This window comes from Gymnogyps californianus, chromosome 2, assembly GCF_018139145.2.
Source record: "Gymnogyps californianus isolate 813 chromosome 2, ASM1813914v2, whole genome shotgun sequence".
Lineage (NCBI taxonomy): Eukaryota > Metazoa > Chordata > Aves > Accipitriformes > Cathartidae > Gymnogyps > Gymnogyps californianus.
Genome location: NC_059472.1, coordinates 124,899,025 through 124,921,860, shown reverse-complemented (window position 1 = coordinate 124,921,860; position 22,836 = coordinate 124,899,025). Strand labels below are relative to the sequence as shown.

The following is a 22,836-nucleotide window of genomic DNA, read 5'->3' as shown; positions in this document are numbered from 1 at the left end:
CTTCACTAGAGAGGGGGAAAAACCTTTTATTTTGTTCTCTTCTTGTCGATCTGTTTTATAGCTCTCCATTAGTTTAAGGGCTGCATGTGGCCTTTAATTGTAGATGTGGAGTACAGGCTGTTTAGTGCACACCCAGAAAGTTGTTACAGTGTAGGAGAAGATGCAGCTTTCCACCATGTTTAATACAATATTTTATAATGTGATCTTTAAAAGTATTTTTTGTAGAGATAATTCGGCAGATAAGGAAATACGGATATCTGAGCAAACATCTCAGAAATTAAATACTCTGAAATTTTCTATTAACAATAATAGCATACCTTTTTTTTTATACTATGCCATATTTATTTATGCTTACTGAACAGCAATTATAGACATGTAAAATTACAATGAACTAGCTTTCATTTTCTAACTCTGGAACTTTTTAAAAAGAAACTCATTAATGAGACATTGATAGAGAAGGATATACAAGCAATTGATCTGTTGAATTTAGATTTAGGATAGCTTGCTGGACCCCACAAGAAAGTGCACTGTTTTCCCTGGAAGAAAGGGGGAGAGTAGAATAGTTTGCTGAGTGTAGTTCTGGCTGAGTGTTGACTTGGTGCTGGTGAGATGGTTGGGGTCACTGTTCTGCTTGCTTTAGGCATCTTTTTAAATTGTAGTTTGTGTTTTTCTTAGCAAGTACTTAAAGATTTTCTGATTGGCACATCTTAGAGAAGTAACTCCAAAATTAAGGGGTTTCATAAGTGTACAAAATTGGAATTATCCATTATCTAATTCTGTTCACTTACATGTTAAGTAGATATTCACATGCTCTTTGTTTACTACTTATTTTGAATTTATTTTGAAAGATACACCTATCTGTATTTTCTGGTTATTGTAAACCATCACCCAGTTCGTAAGCGGTCAGCTTCCCAATTTGCAGAAATACTTTGATTGGCCTTGGAAAGTGACCTTCCATTGCTCTCTGCACTTACTGACTGACCTGCTAATGGAAACAGAGGTTCTTTCTAATCCCAAATGAAGTGTTCCTTTGAGGAAATTTCCTAAAGGGGTATTTTCTTTAGCTTCTTCTGGAAATGGAGTGCATTTGAATTTGCAGCATGGATCCCAGAGCTGTTCAGCTTTGCAGAGCTGCTCTTTGTGAAATTTCAGTCTTGCGCTATAGCAGGAAAGACAATTGGATGTAATTTTCCAAGATTCGGTATTTCCAGTACAGTCAGCTTTACAGATTCTTTCTTCAATTTGTTTATTGTATACATTCTTCTTTTTCTTACCCCGTAAAACAAAACAAATGCCTTACTAAAAAAACTCTTCCATTTTTGAGTAGCCATTCCAAAAATCAGAAACTGTCGAAGTTAAGATTATACCCATGTGCCTGTCTTTCCCTCTTTGGATCCGGATTTTGCTATAGTCCTTAAGTATGGATACATTGTTTCTTGAGTTCCATGTAAAGGACATACACGTTGTGGTGTTCTTCCTATTTTATATTATTCTGATCGTTTCAGAGGAACTTCCCATATACAGGAGATACCTCTAGGTGTGACATCTGTGCAGCTCAGTACTCCACTTATAAAAACTTCTTGTAGTGTTAAAGAAGCCATGCATCCAATTCTGTAATTGGTAGTTTTGGTATATTGGTATAGTAACTGTTTAATTGGTATACTGCTGCAGCTGGTCTGCCAAATATTCAGGGTCCCTACTCATAAATTGTTCTTCCCTTTGATAATATGCAGGAGTCCCCACAATTTCCACAGCTCAATTCAAGAGAGAGCTGAGAAGTAGAAAGACATTTTTGTGTATAAAGTCCCTTATGATTTCACATGGCCATGCTTAAAATTTCTCATTTAATATATTTTAGTGGGAAAAGTTACTATGCAATAAAAACTGTATCATAATGCCTACGTTTAAAGGGGAAAAGGTATATTGTTTCTGGATCCCCTGTCTAGAATAACGGATACATAAATTACAAGGTGAGACGGCAGTCACAAGTACTGCCAAAAAAATGTGGATTTGGTTGGCTGTAAATGCAGTCGGTGATTTCACTCCAGCTATAGCGAACCTCAGCAACTGCTGGGGTCCCTTCCAGCACTGGAGGGGAGAGCCAGCAGCCTCCAGCCACGGCACGTGAGCAGGGTCTGCTGTCGCCTGGCGGCAGGGAGACTGGTCAAATGCTTGCGGAGCAAGTTTGTTCCCGTTTCAGAGTCTCTTTAAAAGTGACAATTTAATGGGACCCATTACTATCAGCTGTGGCCGGTTCCCTCTCCCTCCTCCCAGGCACTTACCAGGGAAAGCAAGAGATTTATAGCCGTGGTGCAGCCACTCCGATGGGCTACTGTTCACTCCTCCCGCAAGTGTCCCGGCTGGCTGCTCTCCAGATGAATCTTCCCAACAGGGGAGAGGTCTTCCCTGTCTCTGGGGTGCTTGGCTTGCTTTGGAGCCTTGTGCACCTGTGATAAATATATATGTAAATTATCAGGTCCTCGCTTCAGAGCACGCTATGATCCTCATGTGCTTTCTGCTGGCCCAAAAGAGTGGCACCACTCCAGATTTAGGAAGATTTAAGCAGAGCGTTTCAGAGAAAGCTCTGCAGCCCATCATTTTTTAAATGAATGAGCGCTACCACTTTTTTACCTTTTTTTTGTTGTTGTTTGTTTTTTTGATCAGGGGATCGAGGCATTGCTCAGATGCCGCTGCAAATCGTCTTAACCAGTCCACATTTATCCATAGTGATGCACAGCAACTGCTACGTGTACAGAAACAAAAATGAAAACTATGTATTTTTTTGAAAGGAAAGAAGAAAGGGAGCGTTAGGTGAACAGGAGAGATGCAAGCACAGCACCCAGGAGCCAAATGGATGAGCTAACTAAAAAGACCTTTTATCTTACCCCAAGTCCATGTGATTTTTGTAAACTGAAAGAATGATCGTCTTGTGCTCTGTGCTTGAATCTGGCCATTGATTAAAGTCTGGCAGGGGAGGGAGAAAACAGGAAAACATCTTGCTAAGATTTTCCTGTGTTAGATTAATCAGCCCCAGTTCATTCACTCATCTCTGAAAGGTCATGTTTTCTCATCGTCAAAGTTGCCCAGTCCCAGACTCTCCCTTGCTTCCCTATGGCTTGGCTGAATGAACAGTGGTGCCCAATACCGGGCAAGGTGGAGGCAGTGCTGCATTTGTCCTGTAAGCTGTGATGCTTTTTCAGCATCTCAGTGTGATTTGTGTCGGTGTTTGCAACGAGATACGTATCTCCAATTAGTGTTACCTGAAGAGTCCTTATTGCTTGGAGGAACTAGTCGGTTGATTCCTCTGGCTCTGTTTGTGCAGTTGCTAATCCCTTGCACTGGCATAGACTGCATTTCATCCACCTTTCTCCGACTGGTTTTCCATGTTGTTGAGACTGTTTTGACCGTGTGTACTTTGACTGTGTACGGGGACCGGGCAGAGGGGTATGGCCACCATCTCACTCTTAAAAATCATGGGTTTGCCAAGCTGGTCCAGCTCCAACTCATCCCTCTGCTGTTGCCTTCGGTAATGAGTTTCAGCTGCAGTGTGGAAAGGTAATTTTCCTTGACTACTGCCAGTACTAGAGAGCCAGACTTGCATATTTCTGGGTGTTTACTTGAACTTTGTTTTCTAGTCTCCAGGCATCCAAGTTTCACTAAACTCTACGTTTTACAAGGTTTTAGTGGGTAGTTCTGTATTAGCAGAGTTTCTTTGTCACTGAATGCGGAGGAATGACAGTGTAGCATAAAGTAGTAAGTACAAGATATTACTTGCCAGATTTCAAGAGATATGATACAACATATTTGTTTAGAGATCAATTGTCAAAATTAAGAGAAAAAAAAAAATTGGAGGGAGATAATGAACGTGTGTTGATGAGTCATTCAGATGGATGCCTGAAAAATGTACCAGGAAGCATAATGCTCAAGACATCTGGTTTATTTTGGCATGTTTACATCCATGTTATTTCTTCTGAATATTTTTGGGTTGCTTTCTGCATTGTTTTCATATGTCACTTCATCCCTCCTTAGAAACTTCTTCTCTGCTGCGGATCGGGCACATTTTAAAACTCCTCCCAGGTTGGACAAAGAGAATAGAAATGTGCTGGGTCTTGAAGACAAGCGGGAGCCGTGCTGCGGCACAGCCAGAGCCAGCTCTTCGCCAGCAGTCCTGCCAGGAGGATGCTGGGCCAGCACCAACAGGCACCCACCCAGCCGGCCGGGCTCAGGCTGGGGTGCTGCACTGGCTCTGGATGGGTTGGGGAGAGAGCAGGGAACAGCTGGCTGTGCACGCAAACTGTGCGAATCTCTCTGCTAGAGCAAGGGGAATTGCGCTTCAGCCAGCTTGCAGGCATATATAAATTTTTGTGGCATAGTTTGCATTATTATTTCAGCTGAGCTGTAAACATTCAGTTGCTGATAGTGGGTTAGAAAGTAGCACCTCTATAAATTTCAGACGGTGCAGAAATGCAGGGATTTTTATATTGGCTGACAGTTAATGAAAGTCCCCATGCCTCTTCTGATAAATAACTGTGGTGCCAAATATGCGCGGGAACTCTGCAAGCCTTTGTGGTGAAGGCTGGGAGGGGAGGAGGAGGATGCAAAGCCTGTCCGTGCGGGGAATTTCCTTGGAGCATGCACATACCTTCCTTCTCCCATGTAGGTTTGTGTTTGAGCTTGCCCTTTCCTCTTCACGTGTTTCCATCTCTGCCAGCAGCTAAATGGAGAGGCTAATTTGAGAGACTACTACAAGTAATTGCAGCATAGTAATTGCATAGCTGACATGAGTCTTTTCCTTGTCCTGCCTGCTGCAGGAATCTGCATGTCACTGCATGGGTATAGCTTGGCGGGGATTTTTTGTTTGTTTTTACTAGGAGGTCTACTACTTTGTTGGAGTAGCTGTTGCTTAGTGTCTTTCCTTTGTAGCTCTGTGCAAAAAAATCCTGTGTATGTCTAGTAAAATCATGACATTGTCCTTGGAAGATGGTCCCCCTGCTCCAACCACCCAAAAACCCCACGGATAAAAACAGAGACCCAAATTAAGAGCATAAACCAAAATCAGTCATACATTTGGGGGATAACAATTTGGAAAGTCTTTCCTGATACTGTGCTTCCATGCAAGAGAGCAGCTACATAAATGGTTTGGAAAAGTGTCATTCTTTATGAAGAAATACTGCGCTTAATTAATTCTTGCTCCTGGGAGGTCAACCTGGGGCACTCATTATTGTCTTAATTGGTGATATAAATCCTGAGGCACTGGAGGGGAAGAGAGGAAAAAAACGATGAGCAGTTAACAACATATAGCCTTTTGGATAAGTGCTAGCCAGTTGTATGACCATCCTAGTGACATTTTACGGTTTTATTGGGTTATAGGTCTGGTTCTCCACAAATTAGGTTAAAGGGAATTGATTTGCATAAACAAAAATATAACAAAATAGCAAAATGCAATAATTCATTCCTGAGTTCTCCATTAAACTGTGTGAAATAACTCAGTGCGCTGCAACTCAGAAAAGCGTTTCTTTGATCTCCTGTTATTCGTATTAAATTATATTCATTACTCTTCCCATCTGGAGTTTCCTAGCAGGCCAAAAATCATCCTACAGACATTACTGAAAGGAAGTTAACTGTAACTTTTTAATTATATACATTTCATCTCCTTTTTTTTTTTTTTTTTTTTTTAATTTGAAGAAAGCAGATGGAAGTGCATACCAGCACCTTCCTCTCTGTTTAAATTACTGAAGTGGAGAAGCAGAAAATCTCAGCCATTCTTTCCCCTCACATATTGTTTCAAGGTGATGACTGTTCTGTCTGGAGACTTTGACATGTTTGCTAAAAAGGTCAGGAGTTCAGTGAAAATTGAAATTGTGGAGAAATCCACACGTAGTCTTAGGGATGCTGTGGTACCCTCGCTGGAGAAATCCGGTTGCTGCAGATTTGCAGCCGATTGAACACATCTCCCCCGTTTCGTCAGTAGCTGCCTCTCTGCTAGCTGGCCAGCAGAAGTGTTTCAAACTCCCCAGAAAAAAAGTCAACGTTTTGATGGTTTGGGGCATGTTTTTAACCTTAGGCCAAAGTCTGTGGAATCAGAAGATGTATTGGCGTGGGGCAGCATGAAAAATGGGGTTCATTTCCAGCCTCACCAATGGCTAATGGCTAATTGGCATTACTAGCCCCATGAATAATTTCCTTCAAGCTCTGTTGTCGAAATTGGGTTTTTTCTTGCCCTCTGAGGCCCACATGACTTTTTTCACCTTAGAAACTATTAGGATTTATCAAGTATGGCCTGCTCTGTCTTTGCTGGAGAATTTTTTGCAGTTGCAGATGAGCATCCCCATTTTGGTAGCTTAGGGAGTGTGACACCTTCCTCATCTGCCTGTCCCTGTCCTCTGGGCCTTTTTCTCTTTTTAAGAAATGAGAAAACCCTGAAACCTTTCAAACTTTTCCATTTGTGTAAAAATAATGAAAAGAGAATAGGCCTTTTTTTCCCGTTAGTGGGTTGCTCTTAGGTCCACAGGTCTGTATTCCTGTATGCAAGATGTGGGATAACACCTGCTTATTTTTATGAAATGTTTTGAGTTATGTCGATTTAAAAAAAAAAAAAAAACAACAAAAAAAACCCCCTGGTTTCAATAGCAAATTTGGGTTTCTTCGGCCATGGAAGGTTACAGCTGCTCTTCATCTGCAGAATGAATGGCTAGATGAGATGAAATGTGGATGGTGAGCAGAGAGTTTCTGCTGGAAATAACAGCAATGACGGACAAACCCAGAGCATTTCCCAGGGTGGGCTGGTGCCCAGCCCCTCTGCTGCTGGGCAGCTGGCATCTCTAGGTGCTCGCTACAAGCTATTGACATTTAACAGCGTTTATTAATTTGTTTTTGCAAAGATCTGCCTGTCCTGCCCTGACATACATCATCAGCACAATTTCCCTGCTTCCTGGCAGCGAGCCTTCCTCTACTTTTTGTTGTAGCTGCTTCCATTTTGTGCCGGCGGTGGTTTCCAGCCACAATGTCAGACAATTAATTTGTTTATTCTGCAAGCCGTGACTTCCAAAGCGTGATAGACAGTGCAGACATCCCGGAAAAGTGCTATGCAACTGGGAATACGCTCATTTTAGCTTCCTTTTAGATAGCTGCTTTGGCAGCTTTCATTATGTGTGGTGTCTTGTGTTCTGGCTGCAGCCATTTTACAGTGTCTTCTGTACTATACGGAATCACTTAACAGCATATGCTGGGGCTTTTAGGTCTTTCATAAGCCTTTCTGTGCAACTCCAGTTGTGGGACTGCATGTTATCAAGGCCTTTCAGAGCAAATATTCTTGGTTAACAACTAAAAATTGTGTGTGTCTGCCCTAACCTGACCGCTGATCCTACCAGGACTTTGTGAGGAAGGGGTTTTTTGTTCCTTGACTGCTGCCACCTGTAATAAAAATACTGCAAACCATATTCAGTTCATGAACGTACCTGGGCAATTCCCTGGACACAGAGCAAAGTAGTTTTGTGCAGATCTCATCACCGAGAGAGATCTTAAATGCCTCTGTTGATGCTCCAGAGAGAGCAGGAACGGGGCCCTTACCTTGCCTAAGTATGTTTTACAAGGTTATTAGCAAGGATAGAGGGTAACTTGAATGATTAACATAAACAGATTGAAAAGAGGCTATGCATCACAAACACATTTGTTTTGTAAAAAATGTACTTATTTGTACAGCCCCTATTTCAGAATAAAGCTAACGGCAGAGCTTTCAGGTATGTTGTGGGCTGGATTTTCTTTTTGGTTGTTACTGGTTTTTATCTTTCCCTTCAGAGCTCCGTCAGTCAGAGTTTATAAATGACTGATAAACTGTACCATAGAAAAGTCCTTCCTACTCCTTTGTTTCTTTTACGATAAAGAAACACTTCACTCAGAAGCTTATTTTGCAAATTTACCAAAGAATGGCCTCTAAATCTGCAGGAGTCATAGCTGGCTGCCTGTATTTGGGGGTAATCAAAGATGAACCAGATGAACCAAGCAGGCTGTTCAAACAGATTGAGCTCGCAGTAGCCCTCCTCTGCTGATTACCCTGTCTCTGGCTTGCAATGCAAGTTTTCAACTTGTAAGCCCACTACATCTGCAAATAAGATTTGGCATGCCCTATGCTGGCAAAATATTTTTAAGACGTTGTTGAGATCAAATGATCCATCGCTTTATGCAATGTGCATAACTTGAGCTCTAAATCATCTGACTTGCCAAAATCAACTGGACAGTGAAGGAGAGGGAGTTGTATAGATTCCCTATCAGATATGTAGGGTAGCAGTTCATGCTAACAATTCTGTAAGACTTCATAAGCTTAAACACTTAACATTATCTTGTGGGCTTATCCTTAATGAGCTCCTTTGTATTCAGATAGCCAGTGGCATAATGGCATTCAAAATATTACTGAGATAGTATTCTCTGTGGGCACCACTGCTCTGTACTGAGCTCTCTAATTTTGACGCACTCACAGGCAAATACTACAAAAGTAAGTGGTGAGTGGGATGAGGTGGGGTTTTTTGGCATTGTGTTGAAGTTAGATTGACTAAATAGGTTATTTAGTTCTAAGCAATAGACCTAGTAAACTGGGATTATTTGCTGCTTGATACATATGGTTTCGTGTATCACTCTCTGCTTTCAGTGCAGCAGATAAGATATCAACACAATTAAAAGTGAAAAATAATCTGTCTGCTCTGCCAGTGGTGGATGCTCAGAGAACACACACTGATACAATAGATTTCTGAATAATTTATACTCAGCATTTTTTCCTTGCACTCAGTAAATGAGGACGCCTAATGTGGCATGGTCAGAGTGATACTCTATCTGTCATCCATTAAGATAACAAGATTGGTGGGCCTGGGAGGAATGTGGCGTGGTGCGCAGAAAAGATAGGATTAAAAATTGAAATGTTTGTCCAAAATGCTTTGTGTTAAAGGATGCTGATAAAAGCAGCTCAGAGGAATGGTATTAATTCATAAGTGTGATTTCTGCAAAGCTTTGTTTGTCTTCGCTAAAATAAAACCACAAGATCCATGTTCCTTTCAAAAGTTGTGGATAAAAAGAATATTAGACCAAATCACGGTTCCTGATAGGCCTTCAGTAGCTTCCTGTACGTTAAATTCAAGTACTGTGTAGGTGCTATCAAAAACAATTATGTATGACAGTAATGCTTTATGTCTTACACAATGTTTTTTTCTTTATATTCATAAGGCATTTTAAATTACAAAGAAAGAATCACTTGTGCTTGTTTTTGGCACAGGAGTGTCTCATCTCCCGTCACAGGGTGTTAATTTGGACGGGATGCTAAAATATTTGCATAAAAAATTGCTCATGTAAATATTCAGCCAAACAGATTCCTTTTGAGGTGAATGTATTACAGTAAGTAGTAGCTTGTTTTTCAAGAGCCAGTAGGCGCTAGAAGTTGATTAATTTATAAGCAGTGGTGGTTTGCTGTCTCCGAAGTTTCTGACAACTTCTTAAGGTTAGGTCGCATTCAGATTTTCTTGGTTTTTGAAGAAACTGTTGGGGTTGTGAGATCAGATGGAAGTCATTTGACAAAAAGCGCTTGGACAAAAACTTAGGCTTACTTCTAACTTTGCTATTTTTAGTGAACAGGCCAGTGTATTATCCCTGTGCTATCTGGAAGCCAGCCTTGAAATGGTTTAAATGTGCTTCTCTGTTTAACCGGGCAGCAAGCACCTGCTCTGCCCATCCCCGTGTCCTGCAGGGTTTTCTTTCGCTGCAGAGCTGCAGGTAACAAAAGGAGGTGAGGTCCAAACCCCCGCAGAGGGATAGACAGGACGTTGTCTGTTTTTTAAGCCCAGTGTCAGATTCGGGAAATGTTTCTGGGCATGACCCTACTTGCAGTGCCACCCAAAACTTGCGGCTGCATAGCACCGGGCTTGTGGAGGCCAGTGGGAAAGCCGAGCCCCAGCGCCCAGCAAGTGCTCCTCGCCTGCTGGTGCTTGAACTCCTGTCACTCCCCCTATGATGGCTTTGGTTTGGGGTTTGTATGCAAAGAAATTAAGTAATATTTCTAATCTGGGCATTTTTCTTCGCACCTGTCTGGAGGAAATTTTAAAGATCAAATCTTTTCAGTGACGTTGTTGAGGTTTTAAAATCAGCTTGACGCAAATCTTAGTAGCAATAGTATCCCGGTGTTGTCTTAGGGAAGAGTACTTGGGGAGTGGGCACTAACATACTGTTGAGAAACAGGTCCTTAGTTTTGAGCAGGATCACATTATACCTTTTTTCACCTGAATATTTTACGGAAATAAGTTCATTTTTCTTTCTGTTTCATGAGTAACTCCAGGAAGAAAATCAAATACAGGTGTTAAAAAGTAATTTTTAAAACAGCAGTCTGAGCTTCCACAATTAATATCCTCATCTATATCTTTCACTCAGTGTAGGACATTGCCTGGGGAGGTTAGGCCCTTGAAGAAACTGTCTTCATTTCAACCTGGAGATCTGCTTTTTCTGAGTTTGTTCTTCTTAAGTCTTTTATATTAGTAATGAGTTCATGAATGCTTTATACTTGCTGTCTGCAGAAGTTGGATCACCTTTTTCTGTTAGTCTGTGTGGTCAACTTCATATGGTAAGGACTGAGACAGCCTTCTCTGCTTTCCTTCCTGATGGGCTGTAATTAAACCCTAGGTTAAAAAGATGCAGAACCTGTGTCTAAATATCGGAACAACTGATCAATCAGTGGGTGCCATTAGCTACTGGTTATATTTTGGTGAAGTACAGGTATATTTGGAGGAGGCTGTTTCCTCTTTTCCCTGTATTGGGTGACACACTTGAAGCTCGTATTTTGTTTCAAGTAGTGTCTGTGTCAGTAAACCAGAAGTCTCTTGAGCATGGATGCACGGCAGCCTCTGCCCCAAAGCATGTGCAGGCAAAGAGGAGGCTTTGGGGGCTTTTTTTTTTTTAAATTACTCAAGTTGTTCAGCGTGGTGAGACAGTTGCTGCACGAGAGGGTCATTTTTCTTCGTTTGGGCCATTTTGTTTCCTGCCCTGTCAGGCTGGTGGTAGGAGAGTTATTCCATCGGTGGCTGTGGGTGTTGATCTATGTGCAGCACTGGATTATGCTGGGGTGGCTGCAGGGGAAGCTACCAGTCTTGGCTTCCCCTACCTCTTTCCAACTAAAAAGTGGTGACCGAATAAGCCGTACAGAGACCCTTGAACCAGCACAGTTCACACTTTCTGTCTGTTGAATTAAACCAAAATAGATGCCATAGACTCCTCACTGTTCTAGTTAGCATCGTCAGCAATTACTGCAGAGCCGGGCATCGCAATTAGCAGAATATAAAAGCAAGAAAATAGTAAGTAAATATTACCATAGATTTTCTTCTTGGCAAGTAAACAAATGTACACACACTTGCCATGCTTTCCATTGCAAAGATTCAAGCAGTGTTAATGGTCAAAAGTGTGGAATATAAAAAAGCAGTGTTATTGATAATTTAAAAGGTTTTAATTGTCTAAACAAATAGCTTTAAATTCTTCGTCTGTGTCCAGTAGCTTAAGGAAAAGAAAGAAGTGAAGAGTTTTTATTTACCTCTCTGATGGTAGTATTAAGTATCTTCTAAATCAGAGGAGCTAACCTCAGGATGAGGCTTGCCTGTGCAAGAGCTGCAGAAAACTATTGCCAGGGGTTACGTGATTAAGGAGGCATTTTTCAGTTCTGAGTGAATTTGAGGTATTTTCATAACATTAGCATCTATAGCATGTTGGCTGTGCAAGGAATTTATGACCAGCCCTTGCTGACTGTGCCTGCCCTACCGCTCCCTGGTCACATGGCCAGAAACTCTCCCAGTTAACTCTGAACAGTAGGGTTTGGGGCTTTGGAACTACTCGCATATCTCGGCGGGTGCTTCTAGGAGAGCCAATTTTATAGCTTACCATGATTGCATCTTTAGACAAATGCATTGTGGGCACAGAGCTATTGTATGCGGCATCAAGTTTACCGCTTCCCTGTAGGGTGTAAACATGTGGCTGGTTGAAGAGTTTTAACCTCTCGAGCCCTCCAACAAATATTAAATTGCTAAATATTCTTCCATAATGCTATGATGTTGACTGAAATTTGACCCTGGTGCTTGTGCTGAAATGATTTTCAAAATCTGAGTGAGAAGGTTAAATAGTGCTGTCAAATTTCCAAATGTCTGTTGCAGAAATACTTTCGCTGAATATCTGTGGGTTGAGCTTTAAAATACTTAAAGTAATCCTCTTTTTTTCCTTCTTTATTATATGATATTATCTAAAGCTTGGTTTTTAGTGCAGATTAAAAAATTAACTTGTTTTTTGCCTTTTTTCCGTGCCAGCTAACCTTACCGTGTATGGCTGTTTTTCTCTCTTTTACTTGCCGAAGGAGAAATCCAGTCAAATGGTGTTCCTTAAGTACAAACCAGACCTCTAGTTCTCTCTAATTTCTGTTCAAGATCATTGTAATTACTTGATTATTTTTACAGCTGTATCTGAATAAGAAAAAAATGCTGTAATTGGCAACTTTTACAAGTTCACAACTCAATAACCTGATGCTGGAACTCTTCCACCTGCAGAAGCCTCATTAATTGCTGTAAGAGTTCCAGCAGCTAAGAGACCTGGGTTTCAAATTATTTCTCTTTTTACGTGCAGCCTTCGAACCAGAGAATCTCTGCAGTAACAAAAATAGATGGGACCTTTAGGCTGAGAGAGGCTGTTGGTTGTTGGATGAGTGTTTGACTTCCAAGTGGATCTGTTAGGAAGGCTGTTGTTTACCCAACTCATTACTACATCCATAAGCCCAAACCATTTTTATTTGAGCTTTTTTGTAAAATCTAGGACTTCATTTCCTGAATGCTGTTACTAGTTCTAGTTTTGTTTACTTTGGCCTTAGGTTGCATTATTTAATTAGTTTTTATTTAAGAGATGAGTCTTACGTTGCAAGAAACAGTACTAAATTATAATAAGACTGAGTCTTTAAAGATGCCATACTCCAGCCATAACTTTGAATTTATTTTGTTATTTTAAAGCCATGTTAGTGCCTGTCTCTAAGGGTTATGGGAAGCTCAAAAGTTTATTTGATTTCTTTTTTTCTTGATTTCAGGGCTTTTTCCGTAGGAGTATCCAGAAGAACATGGTTTACACATGTCACAGAGATAAAAACTGTGTTATCAATAAAGTTACCAGAAATCGCTGCCAGTACTGCAGACTACAGAAGTGCTTTGAAGTGGGAATGTCCAAAGAATGTAAGTTGTCTTCAGAAAAAATTTATTGTTTGTCATATCCTATGTATACGTGGCAGTCCCAAGGAAGAAAAATATTATGCAGTCACGTGATAGAAGCCAGTATTTGCATTCATATGCAGAGAAAGGAGTACGAATTTCGTACACAACTGCAGACCTGTACTTTACGAACTTCTGAGTCCTTAACTTTGCAGCCTAAATGCCGTCAGTTAAGAACTTTTAGTGCAACGTGCTGCTTGTGTGGTGTGGCCACCCTGTGCGGGTGTGAGAACGCCCAAGTGGGTAATTCCGCCAGGTGTTCTAAAAGAACAAACCCACAGATACTTGCTTTAAGATTGGATTATCTCCCATCTGCTCTAGAAATGGCTTCTTGGGGCAAGGGTGTAAGGGGAACAGCACTGGCTTCTTAAGCTCGGTTTCAGTCCTCCCTCTGCCCTGCCGACCAGCTCGTGGCTTTGCTGGGCTTGGTGTCAGCCCAGGCTGTCATTTCACGAGGGCTTCCAGCTGGCTCTTGTGCAGCAGGCAGCAGCCTTCTTCAGCCTTACACCTTCTCCCTCGCGCCAGTGCAGGTGTTTGTGCCAGAGGTCCTTCTTTCAGCAGTAGCGCCAGTTTGTGCCATTTTACAAAACTGACAGTACAACGGCCTTGAGTCTTCTGTTCTTACTGGTTGGAGCCTCTCCGAAAGGTGAAACAAGCTGGCAAATCCTCTTCTAAACCTGCAAAGCCAGTAAACCTGACTAGGTAAAAGTGCTGCCAAGTGCACAAAAAACCCAAAGGATTTTCCTCTCCCTTCTTTTCTAGAAATCTCTGGTTTGCCCTTTAAATTAACATGTTAAAATATTTAGGCAGAAATCTGTGATTTTTCTCTTTTTCCAGTGTATTGATATCCTGTCAAGCATGAAAATTTAGCTAAAAAAGCCATTCTCAAATCCCTATGGAGTAACGCTTCTGAAACGTTCTCATTTTTGATTGGAGTGATTGCAGTAGCAAAAAAGTCTTTGGTGTAGTGATTTGTTTGATTGTTGAGGGTTTTTACCTCCATCAGTGATGTTCCTGATTTCAGCAGGTCAATTCCAATAATAAACACTACAGAAATTTGCAGTGTGTGTATAAGAGAGGGGGAAAAATTGCCCAACACCACTTTTTTAATTCACCCACAGGAGTTCCTTGGAGAGACTTTGAGACCAGAGAAAAAAAAAAAAAATTGACACTGATGAGACATTTATGACTGAACTATGACTTAAACCAGTTCTCATCCTCAGCATTTCTCCTTCCTGAATGGCGTGGGACTTCCCAGTAGTTCCCTTCTCCGTACTTGAGCAGGAGCCAAAGAGGTCCCAAAGTCACACTGGTCCGTCCTGGTTGCATCCTATTTCTCTCTCCCACCCTCTCCTTCCTCTCCTCTCAGAGGAAGAGTGTTGAGGAGCAGAGGAAGAACCGGATACATCTTTAGGACCACTTTGCAGTGTTTCCAACTCCTTTTCATGGAAATCTGAAAAGGGCCAACATCAAGTTTCAAGGAACTGGGGGAGGAGGTCTTAGGATTTCCATGATTTCACTGTCTTTGTTGGGTTTTCGAGTTTTCTTGTGTGCCTGAAGTGCACTTATCTATACTTATGTACAGATTTACTGGAGTGGAGACCATGATGGGAGTAAAGGAGAAGGTAGGCTAAATACAAAGATCCACAAAGGTGTAAGATTGAATGAGGAGGATTTTATCGATAGGTATTTGACAGCATATATATCTGTGCGCATGAAGCTTTTTTCCTTGATAAAACCAGTATGATGCAGTTTGGAAGAGAAGAAAAAACACTTTTCTCACCTGAGGGCTTGTTGGTCTTGAATTCTTAAGGATTTTATTGCTGACGTGAAGTAGTAATCTTATTAAATGCTGTAACATCACATCAGAGTAGGTTTTGGAAATATCAGCAGCATTTCTAAGATGTTAACCAAAGTTACTTAGGGTAAAGTATAAAGACGTACTGCCTTTTAGGTGATGGATTGTTCTCTCCCATAGGGTAGCTGGAGCTTTGCCAGCAAGAATTAAGGTTTTGCTCTGCCTATTTCCTTGGGTGAACTGAGTGAAATTGCCCTTCGGCAGTTGCCTTTATCTCAAACCACTACAGGCACTGACAGGGGGATAGCAGGTTGGAGGGGGAACAGAGGATACTGGGGAGAAGTGAGGGATGTCCTCTGGCTGCATTTCTGTAGAAGGCATTTGCAAAGGAATAGAGAAATTATTTTAAATGTCATCAGTTTGAATGCAGTGTGTCTTGTCTTCTGGGTTTAAGAACTAAGTCTGAAGTTATTCCATGTTATCCCTTCATGAACAGGAGCTTTTCATCTCTTAAGAGATTTGAAAAGCTATTTTCTTATCTGACCTTCTTTCATACATGTCTCCAGGTTTCAACTCCATTTCTTTAGAAGTTTATGTAAACAAAGGCACATTTGTCAGTGGGCTTTTTCTTAGCAGATAGAGGTTTTTCTTTTTCCCTAGTACCTTATTCACATTTTCTTTTTCTGTCTTCTTACAGTTCTGTTACCTTGTAATGTGAAAGCCATGAACAAAGGACAGAAAAAAGTACCAGAGAAATCTCATAGGGAAACAAGCCTACAATGCTCAAACCAGTCCCAAATGGGGAAAGTAGTCGTGGTGGGCAGCTGCAAATGGGAACCCCAAGGTCTGTTCCCAGGAGCTGAGAAGGAGTACATGCAGAATTTCAGTATACAGAATAATCTGTGCTTAAACGCTACAGTCCTGTGTTTATTTGTTCTGCATTTAAAGGGCATGCAAGAATACTTGCATATGCGACTCCTTTTGAGCTTAATAAGCGTTACACACAAACATCAGAGATGAGATGAGAACTGGCTGCCTAGCCAGTGTGATAAGTAAGGTTTTAAGAATGGAGGTACAGTGTTTTGGAAGCAAAGAGGTACTGAACATTTCTTGTATGCTTTTATCTGGTTTTAGAGAATGAAGTGAGATGATGAAGGAATGCACCAGATTTGCATTTCTTTCTAGGTTGTTTTGTTCGTGTAGGGAAAAAAAGTTATCTTCGACCCCATGTTACTCCCCAGATCTGATCGAGAGGTCAATAACAAGACTGCCTCCAGGGCAAGAGTGAAGCTATTTGCCTTGTGATAATATCTGCAAGACCCGCTGAAACTGGATCCCACTAGTGTAGGAACTGTCTTTCATTGTGCAGTCGCTGTTGCAAAAAGTTTGTGCTCCAAATAGACAAGACAAAGGGTGTGAGGGGAAACGACTTACTGATGACTGTCTTATCATCCTACAACAGGGCAAAACACAGCTTGAAATAAAGCCCTGCTGTCTTTCATCTGATCCCCCTCCTTCAGAAACTGCTGAGTTTGTGTCCCTGCAACCTGAGCTGCAGCTCTCTGTGTAAGAGCCTGGAGCCAGCCCCTCCACCAGCACTGCATCAGGTTTTGGGCTTGTTGTATGGCTGTCCCACGTCAGTTCATGCGTGGGTGCTCAGGAGTGTGTAGGTGCAGCTGAGGCTCTGATCCCCACTCCAAACTATTTCTATCCTTCTTACCCTTCCAGCCTGTTAATTTTTTTAATTAACATGTAGAGACAAATGGTGATCACACAGGATTCTTTTTTTTTTGCTGCTGCTGCTGAAGTGAGAAGGCTACTAAGGCTGACAGTGGCTCATTATGTGATGGAGAGCCTTAGGAAACTAACCTTTGCCCTTCTTTTACGTGATCTCTAAGCTGGTGTTGAAGCACCATCCTTGGCCTGACCCCAGGTGTCAGCAAGAAGCACACTGTTGCCTGGATGCACGGACCTCGGTCCTCGGGAGCTGGCGAGGGGTCACGCGTACGGCACTGCCTCCTGCAATTAAGGGAGCATGCAGGAAGCTGGGCAAAACTCTCGAACAATAATGGACTCTTTCAAGCAGGATGCTGGAACATACGCTTTGTAAGGTGAAGCCTGCCCTTAAAGAAAACCTCAACTGGATTTATTGCAGGGTACAAGGGGGAAGAAAATGGAGCTTCCTTCTGCCACAACTGCTCAGCTTAGCCCAGCAGCTCTTCTGCTTCCATCCTCTTTTATAAAATTTGCAGGCTGCAAGGACTGTCACTGTGCCTGACGATCTTTGGGGTCCCCCTCAGTCACACACACACCCACGTACTGGGGTGTGATGCAGAGAAGCCCTCCATACTGGCATAAACCTCGTGTGCTGTGAGCTCTAATGGAGCAAAATTATGGTTATAAAGGCACAGAATTATTGTTCCAGATTGCTTCAGTGCACTGAAGCAATGTTCAGATTTGTAAATCTGCTTACAATTAACCTCTCTGGAGGGAGGGAAGGAGGAAGGGAGGGAATGCAGGGGAATTACCATGAAGTGGAGAGAATCCAGTTTTTGTGCTCCGTATTTGTTTTTTTTAAACTTGCACAGAAATGTCTGTTACTCTTTGTCACAGACTTCGAAGTCTTATGCTATTTAAATGTTCGTGCTTCTTAGAACATATGATTATGTTCAGCTACTGAACAATAGAATGAATTGATTTACTTATTTTAATTCTGGTTTAAATTGGCAACCAGGAAGCATCAACTTGAAGAACTGTCATGTTTGTATTTTTTATTTTATATTTCTGTTTCATTTTCTTACAGACTCCTTTGTGAAGCACGATTCCACCTCCAATGAGTGGCTAAGTGGAGGGCTAGTCTGCATAGTTGCGTTTGAGAAGTTCATGCAGATTTCACTGATGTAATTTTGAAGTGAATTAATTAGAATGCATGAAATCTTTGTTTAGATGCTTTTACTCAGAACTCAGAACTGAACTGTTTTTTTATTCTTCTTACACAGCAGAAAGCACTGGATTTAAGAATTGTTTCTGCTTTGCTACGGGCTAGATTTTTAACTAGATGTCTAAATACCACACAGTGGCTGGGGGCTTTTTCAAAAATTCCAACGTAGTTGCCTCGCCTGCTGACTTGCCTTGCTTTCTCGAGAGGCACAAGCTAAATATCAGAGTGGAAGTCACAAAACCCTGAATTCTGTTCTGGGACTAATTCCTCTCTCTAAACACTACAAGCTGATTAGACTAGCTTTCCTATCTTGAGAGGTGAAAATGATGAGTCTTTCTACAGGGGCTGGGAGACCTTGTATTGTAAGTGCTTTGAAGGTGAAAGATGTAAACTGGGAAAATACCAATGAAATTAAGAATTTGAGTATATAGATAGTGGGGAAACTGTGCCCAAGCCATACAGATCACAGTTTTTTCATTTTGTTCGTTAAGGTTGGATTGGGTTTTTTTTTCAGCTGCTGATCAGATAGGAATGCTTGTATTTATTTTTTCAGGCTGAGAAATTGGGAACTTTTAAAAGTTAATGCCAAATGCTCAATATCACTGATGGGGAGATTTTTTAAGATGAGAGTAAAGCCAACATGAAGAGTCTTCCTGCTACAAAAACCACAGTGCTGTAGTGTCAGTGTGTTCTCTGCCAGAGATAATGCACACTTTGTTATGCTGGGTGGCTGAAAATTATTTATATACAATTAAAATTCTCTTGCAGAGAACTGAGTTCTACTTGTTGCCCATTGTTTCCCATGGTTAAACAAACATCTCTTGCTTTTCGCATCGGTTTGGTGTCTTCAGAGAAGCAGATCTGGGGTTTTTTTCTCCTTTTGGGGTCTGCCTCTTTTGTGTTTTAGCCTTTCCCCCTGATTTTGCATAGCTTTCACTTGCCAGCTTTAATGTTTAAAGGAGCAACTTAGATTGAATGTTATTATTCATAATTTACTCTATGTTCTGTGAAGATGGTTATGTAATAGCAGTAATTGCATCAACTCACCTAATGAGCTTTCCCTCCAGTGCCATGTACAGCAGATTAATAGCCCATGAATTCATTTGCAGCTCGTTGTGTTTCAGAAAAGTATTTCAGGCAGCAATTAATAAACTGCTAAAGAAAATAACATAAAAAATGATTTTTTTTATTATGTTAACTCTCCAGCTGAACAATTTATTGGCACCTTTCATGATGCGGCTAAGTAAATTCTCTCCTAATTCCTCAAGCAGAGCATGATTAGTTAACCCTGCTCAACTCAAGACTGTTTGGTAATTAGTCTGATCTTTATATCCTAAAATGTTAGGGAAAAGTATGAATAGCGTCCTAAGGTTCTCTTTTTCTTTTGTTCATTGCCTTTCAGGCATTACGCAAATAGCTGTAACTTTAAACCGTAACATGCTAGTGCTGCAAATTTTTTTTTTCCCCCCTTTCTTGCGTAGAAAACCCGTAATTGTGTAAGCTAAGAATTGAAGACCTCGGCCAATAAACAACTGCTGGCACCATTTCTGCACTGCTTGTTGTCGGCTCCAGCGTCCCATACCTCCCAAGTGGTGGGACTGAGCCCAGAGCAGGGACCCGGGGAGGGTCATGGGGTGCTGCTGCCCTGCAGGAAGATAAACCAGGGGTTGAATGCCACTGGGGAGGGAGATGCCGGGAGAAAGGCATGGAGAGGGAAGGGAGAGCAGGGAAACTCCTGCATTTTGCAGCGTAAGAGGGAATGAGGTGATTGAACCCAATGGGAGAAGAGCAGCAGTGAGATGCCAGGGCTATGGCCACCTCCATGGGGGAAGTGTCTAGGGGAAGGGGGAGACACCATTGAACGTGGCCAATCTTGCCAGGCTGCCCTAGAACTACTCTTTCCATCCTTTTTTTTTTTTTTTAAGTCTTTATCAAGTTTTTCATGTTTTACATCATTTCTTGTTCAAAAAAAACAGTTATCTCCCCCCCCACCTTAATCCAAAAGAAGCACTAGGCTTGTCTTTAAAAGTAGTAAAATATATATATATTTTAAAACCTTTTCCCTCATTTTGGGCTCTTGAGGACTGAGTAAGCATAAAGGGAATTCCTTCAATAAGCTCATACAGAGATTGATTACATGTCCTCAGCTGGAAGTTACATTAAGACTTATTCACTAAGGTATAGCTACCGTGGTGAACTTTTCATCGCTCTCTGCTGTCTCTATGACAACACAGATCCTGGCAGAAGTTACCAGGGCTCGTGTGCTCTCTGCAGCCTTTGTCTGCATCCATCAATCCTAGTCCTTGGCGACTGTAAATGTGCCTTTCTTACGTTTTTGCTTAACAAGGTGTTTTATTAAAGTTGTGACACTTCTAAAGTTGTTATGCTAATCATTCGTACTGCAGTACCTGACCATGCTCTGGGAGAGATGTGCTTTAAGAAAGGAAAAAGTGTCAATTAGATATTAGTGGACTTTCTGAATGCCTCTTCATCTTGTCCTGTGGAAGAAATTCAGCTGAATGGCACAGAGTCCTTGTACAAGTAACTTTTCTTTCATTATAGGTGAAACTCGGAGATAACTAGAGCCAGTGAAAAGTGTAACACACATACAGGCTAATTTCTGCTTACACCTGCAGCACACTCCAGAGAAGTACGTGTTATGTTCAGTGGCTCTGGCAAAGTCCTCAGACTTGATTGAACCCTTTCTTATTTTAAGGGAGCACATTTCATCAGAGCCCATGGAGTGGCTAATGCCTGTCTGTTGATGCTTAGCAGCTTGGGTTTCTGTGGCGGTCCTGCCACGTGCCACCTCCTCCGGAGGTCTGGCTCTTCCATGAGGACAGTTAGTGGCACTGACACAGGCGGAACTTGCCATTTTTTCATTTCACACCTTTGGGGGTTTTTAGGGATCATCACATGCTTTCTTCAGTCAGTTTCCCAGTAAAAGGCATTTTGCGCAGATATCTCTTACAAAGCCCCTTCTTAACATGGGTCTGATTGTTTCCATGGCCTTTTTCTGTTATTTCTTGTCTCCCACTTCAGTTTTGGTGTGTCCGTGGGGGAGTTATAGCATTATTCCGGATCGTACATATAAAGACACTGGCTCTATGCATTCATGTTGCCCTTGCAGGTAGCCTTTGCCTCTTCTTGAGTTTAGTATCCCAACTGCTTTCACAGCAGGCAAAACCCTGGGTTATCTTTTCTGCCTTGTGCTATGCTGGGCAATGCTGCTGTAAGAGCAGATGGGGAATCTGGAGATAGCCTATTCCTGCCTAGTCCACGCACTCCGAAGCACAGGGCTGAGGCCATGCTTGCTTGGTCATGCAGACATAACTGCTGAGACCCCAATCCCATGACCTCAAAAGCTTTGTTTCAGAGCTTCCATTCTTCCTTTATGCACTCAGTTCACTGCTTCGTATTCCTCATTCGGATCATTTTCTTGTTCAGGGGCACGGGGCATCTTTGACGTATTTCTTCCTCCTAATTGCCATTGTGCCATGTGGGTTGTGCTCTCTGTACTGGCACTGTGTGGTTTCTCTGCTATCTTTTTTCTCCCTTTGAAAGCTTTTTTTTATTTTGGGATGTTGAATCTGAAGGATGGAGAAATGTCCATGAGATAAATATCAGTCTGGGAACGAGCAAATTGCCAGTGTCCTGAGCCTTGAAGCTAAACATGGCTTATTTGGTTGTCAGGCCAACCTGAAAATGTTATCTATAGTAGCCAAGGTTCATGAGAAATGCAGTAAATTGTTCCCAAGAGTTCTGGGAAGTCTGAACTGCAGCAACCCGAATGTGCCTGAAGGACTCTGTATCAGAGGAGACACGTTATTTGGCCCTTCCCCTTAGAAGAAACACATGTGAGAATGCGTACATCTTCCTGATGGTTTATATCTGCAAACTTACTTCTTCATTTTCCTGGTGATCGCTTTACTGGAAATGGTCTTGCATAGGATAGGTGCCTCTGCAGAAGGCAAAGAAATAAAGCTCATGCTGGCCTCTCTCTCTGGAGAGCAACTCCTGTGCTGATGGTGTGGAAGATAGAAAGGCACTCAGAAACCAGTAAGCTCTCAAAGACAGTGTCGTGGTTTAACCCCAGCCAGCAACTAACCACCACGCAGCTGCTCACCCTTCCCCCTTCCCAGTGGGATGGGGAGGAGAATTGGGGGGAAAAAAGAAGTAAAACTCATGGGTCGAGATAAGAGCAGTTCAATAACTAAAGTAAAATAAAATATAATACTAACTAATAATAATAAAAATATAATAGTAATAGTAATGAAAAGGAATATAACCAAAAAAAGAGAAATAAAACCCAAGAAAAGACAAGTGATGCACAATGCAATTGCTCACCGCCCGCTGACCAATGCCCGAGCAGCGATCCGCCCCCCCAGGCCAACTCCCCCCAGTTTATATACTGAGCATGACGTTCCATGGTATGGAATATCCCTTTGGCCAGTTCAGGTCAGCTGTCCTGGCTATGCTCCCTCCCAGCTTCTTGCACACCTGCTTGCTGGCAGAGCATGGGAAACTGAAAAATCCTTGACTTGGGATAAGCGCTACTTAGCAACAACTAAAACATCAGTGTGTTATCAACATTATTCTCCCACTAAATCCAAAACACAGCACTGTACCAGCTACTAAGAAGAGAGTTAACTCTATCCCAGCCGAAACCAGGACAGACAGTTTAGGAAGACCTCTACCTAGGCAGATGAGGCCGTGGATTTCCCTCTGCTGCTGTCGGGCTCTTACGGCTTGCTTTCACCTGCTGTATGAATTGTTAGAGCAGAGGGAGTTTTCCTTTGCGGTGCCTGTGATAAGCCAGCTGACACGTTGCAGTT

General features: G+C 41.9%; 1 protein-coding gene across 4 annotated transcripts in view; it reads left to right on the top strand.

Moving 5' to 3' along the window:
• Positions 1–22,836, top strand: part of RARB (retinoic acid receptor beta) — a 216,656-nt gene that overhangs the window by 154,751 nt on the left and 39,069 nt on the right. For all 4 annotated transcript variants that reach the window (XM_050891357.1, XM_050891355.1, XM_050891359.1 and 1 more), the window contains one exon: positions 13,085–13,226. In XM_050891357.1, coding sequence (XP_050747314.1) covers positions 13,085–13,226 — 142 coding nt within the window. The remainder of the gene's footprint in view (positions 1–13,084; positions 13,227–22,836) is intronic.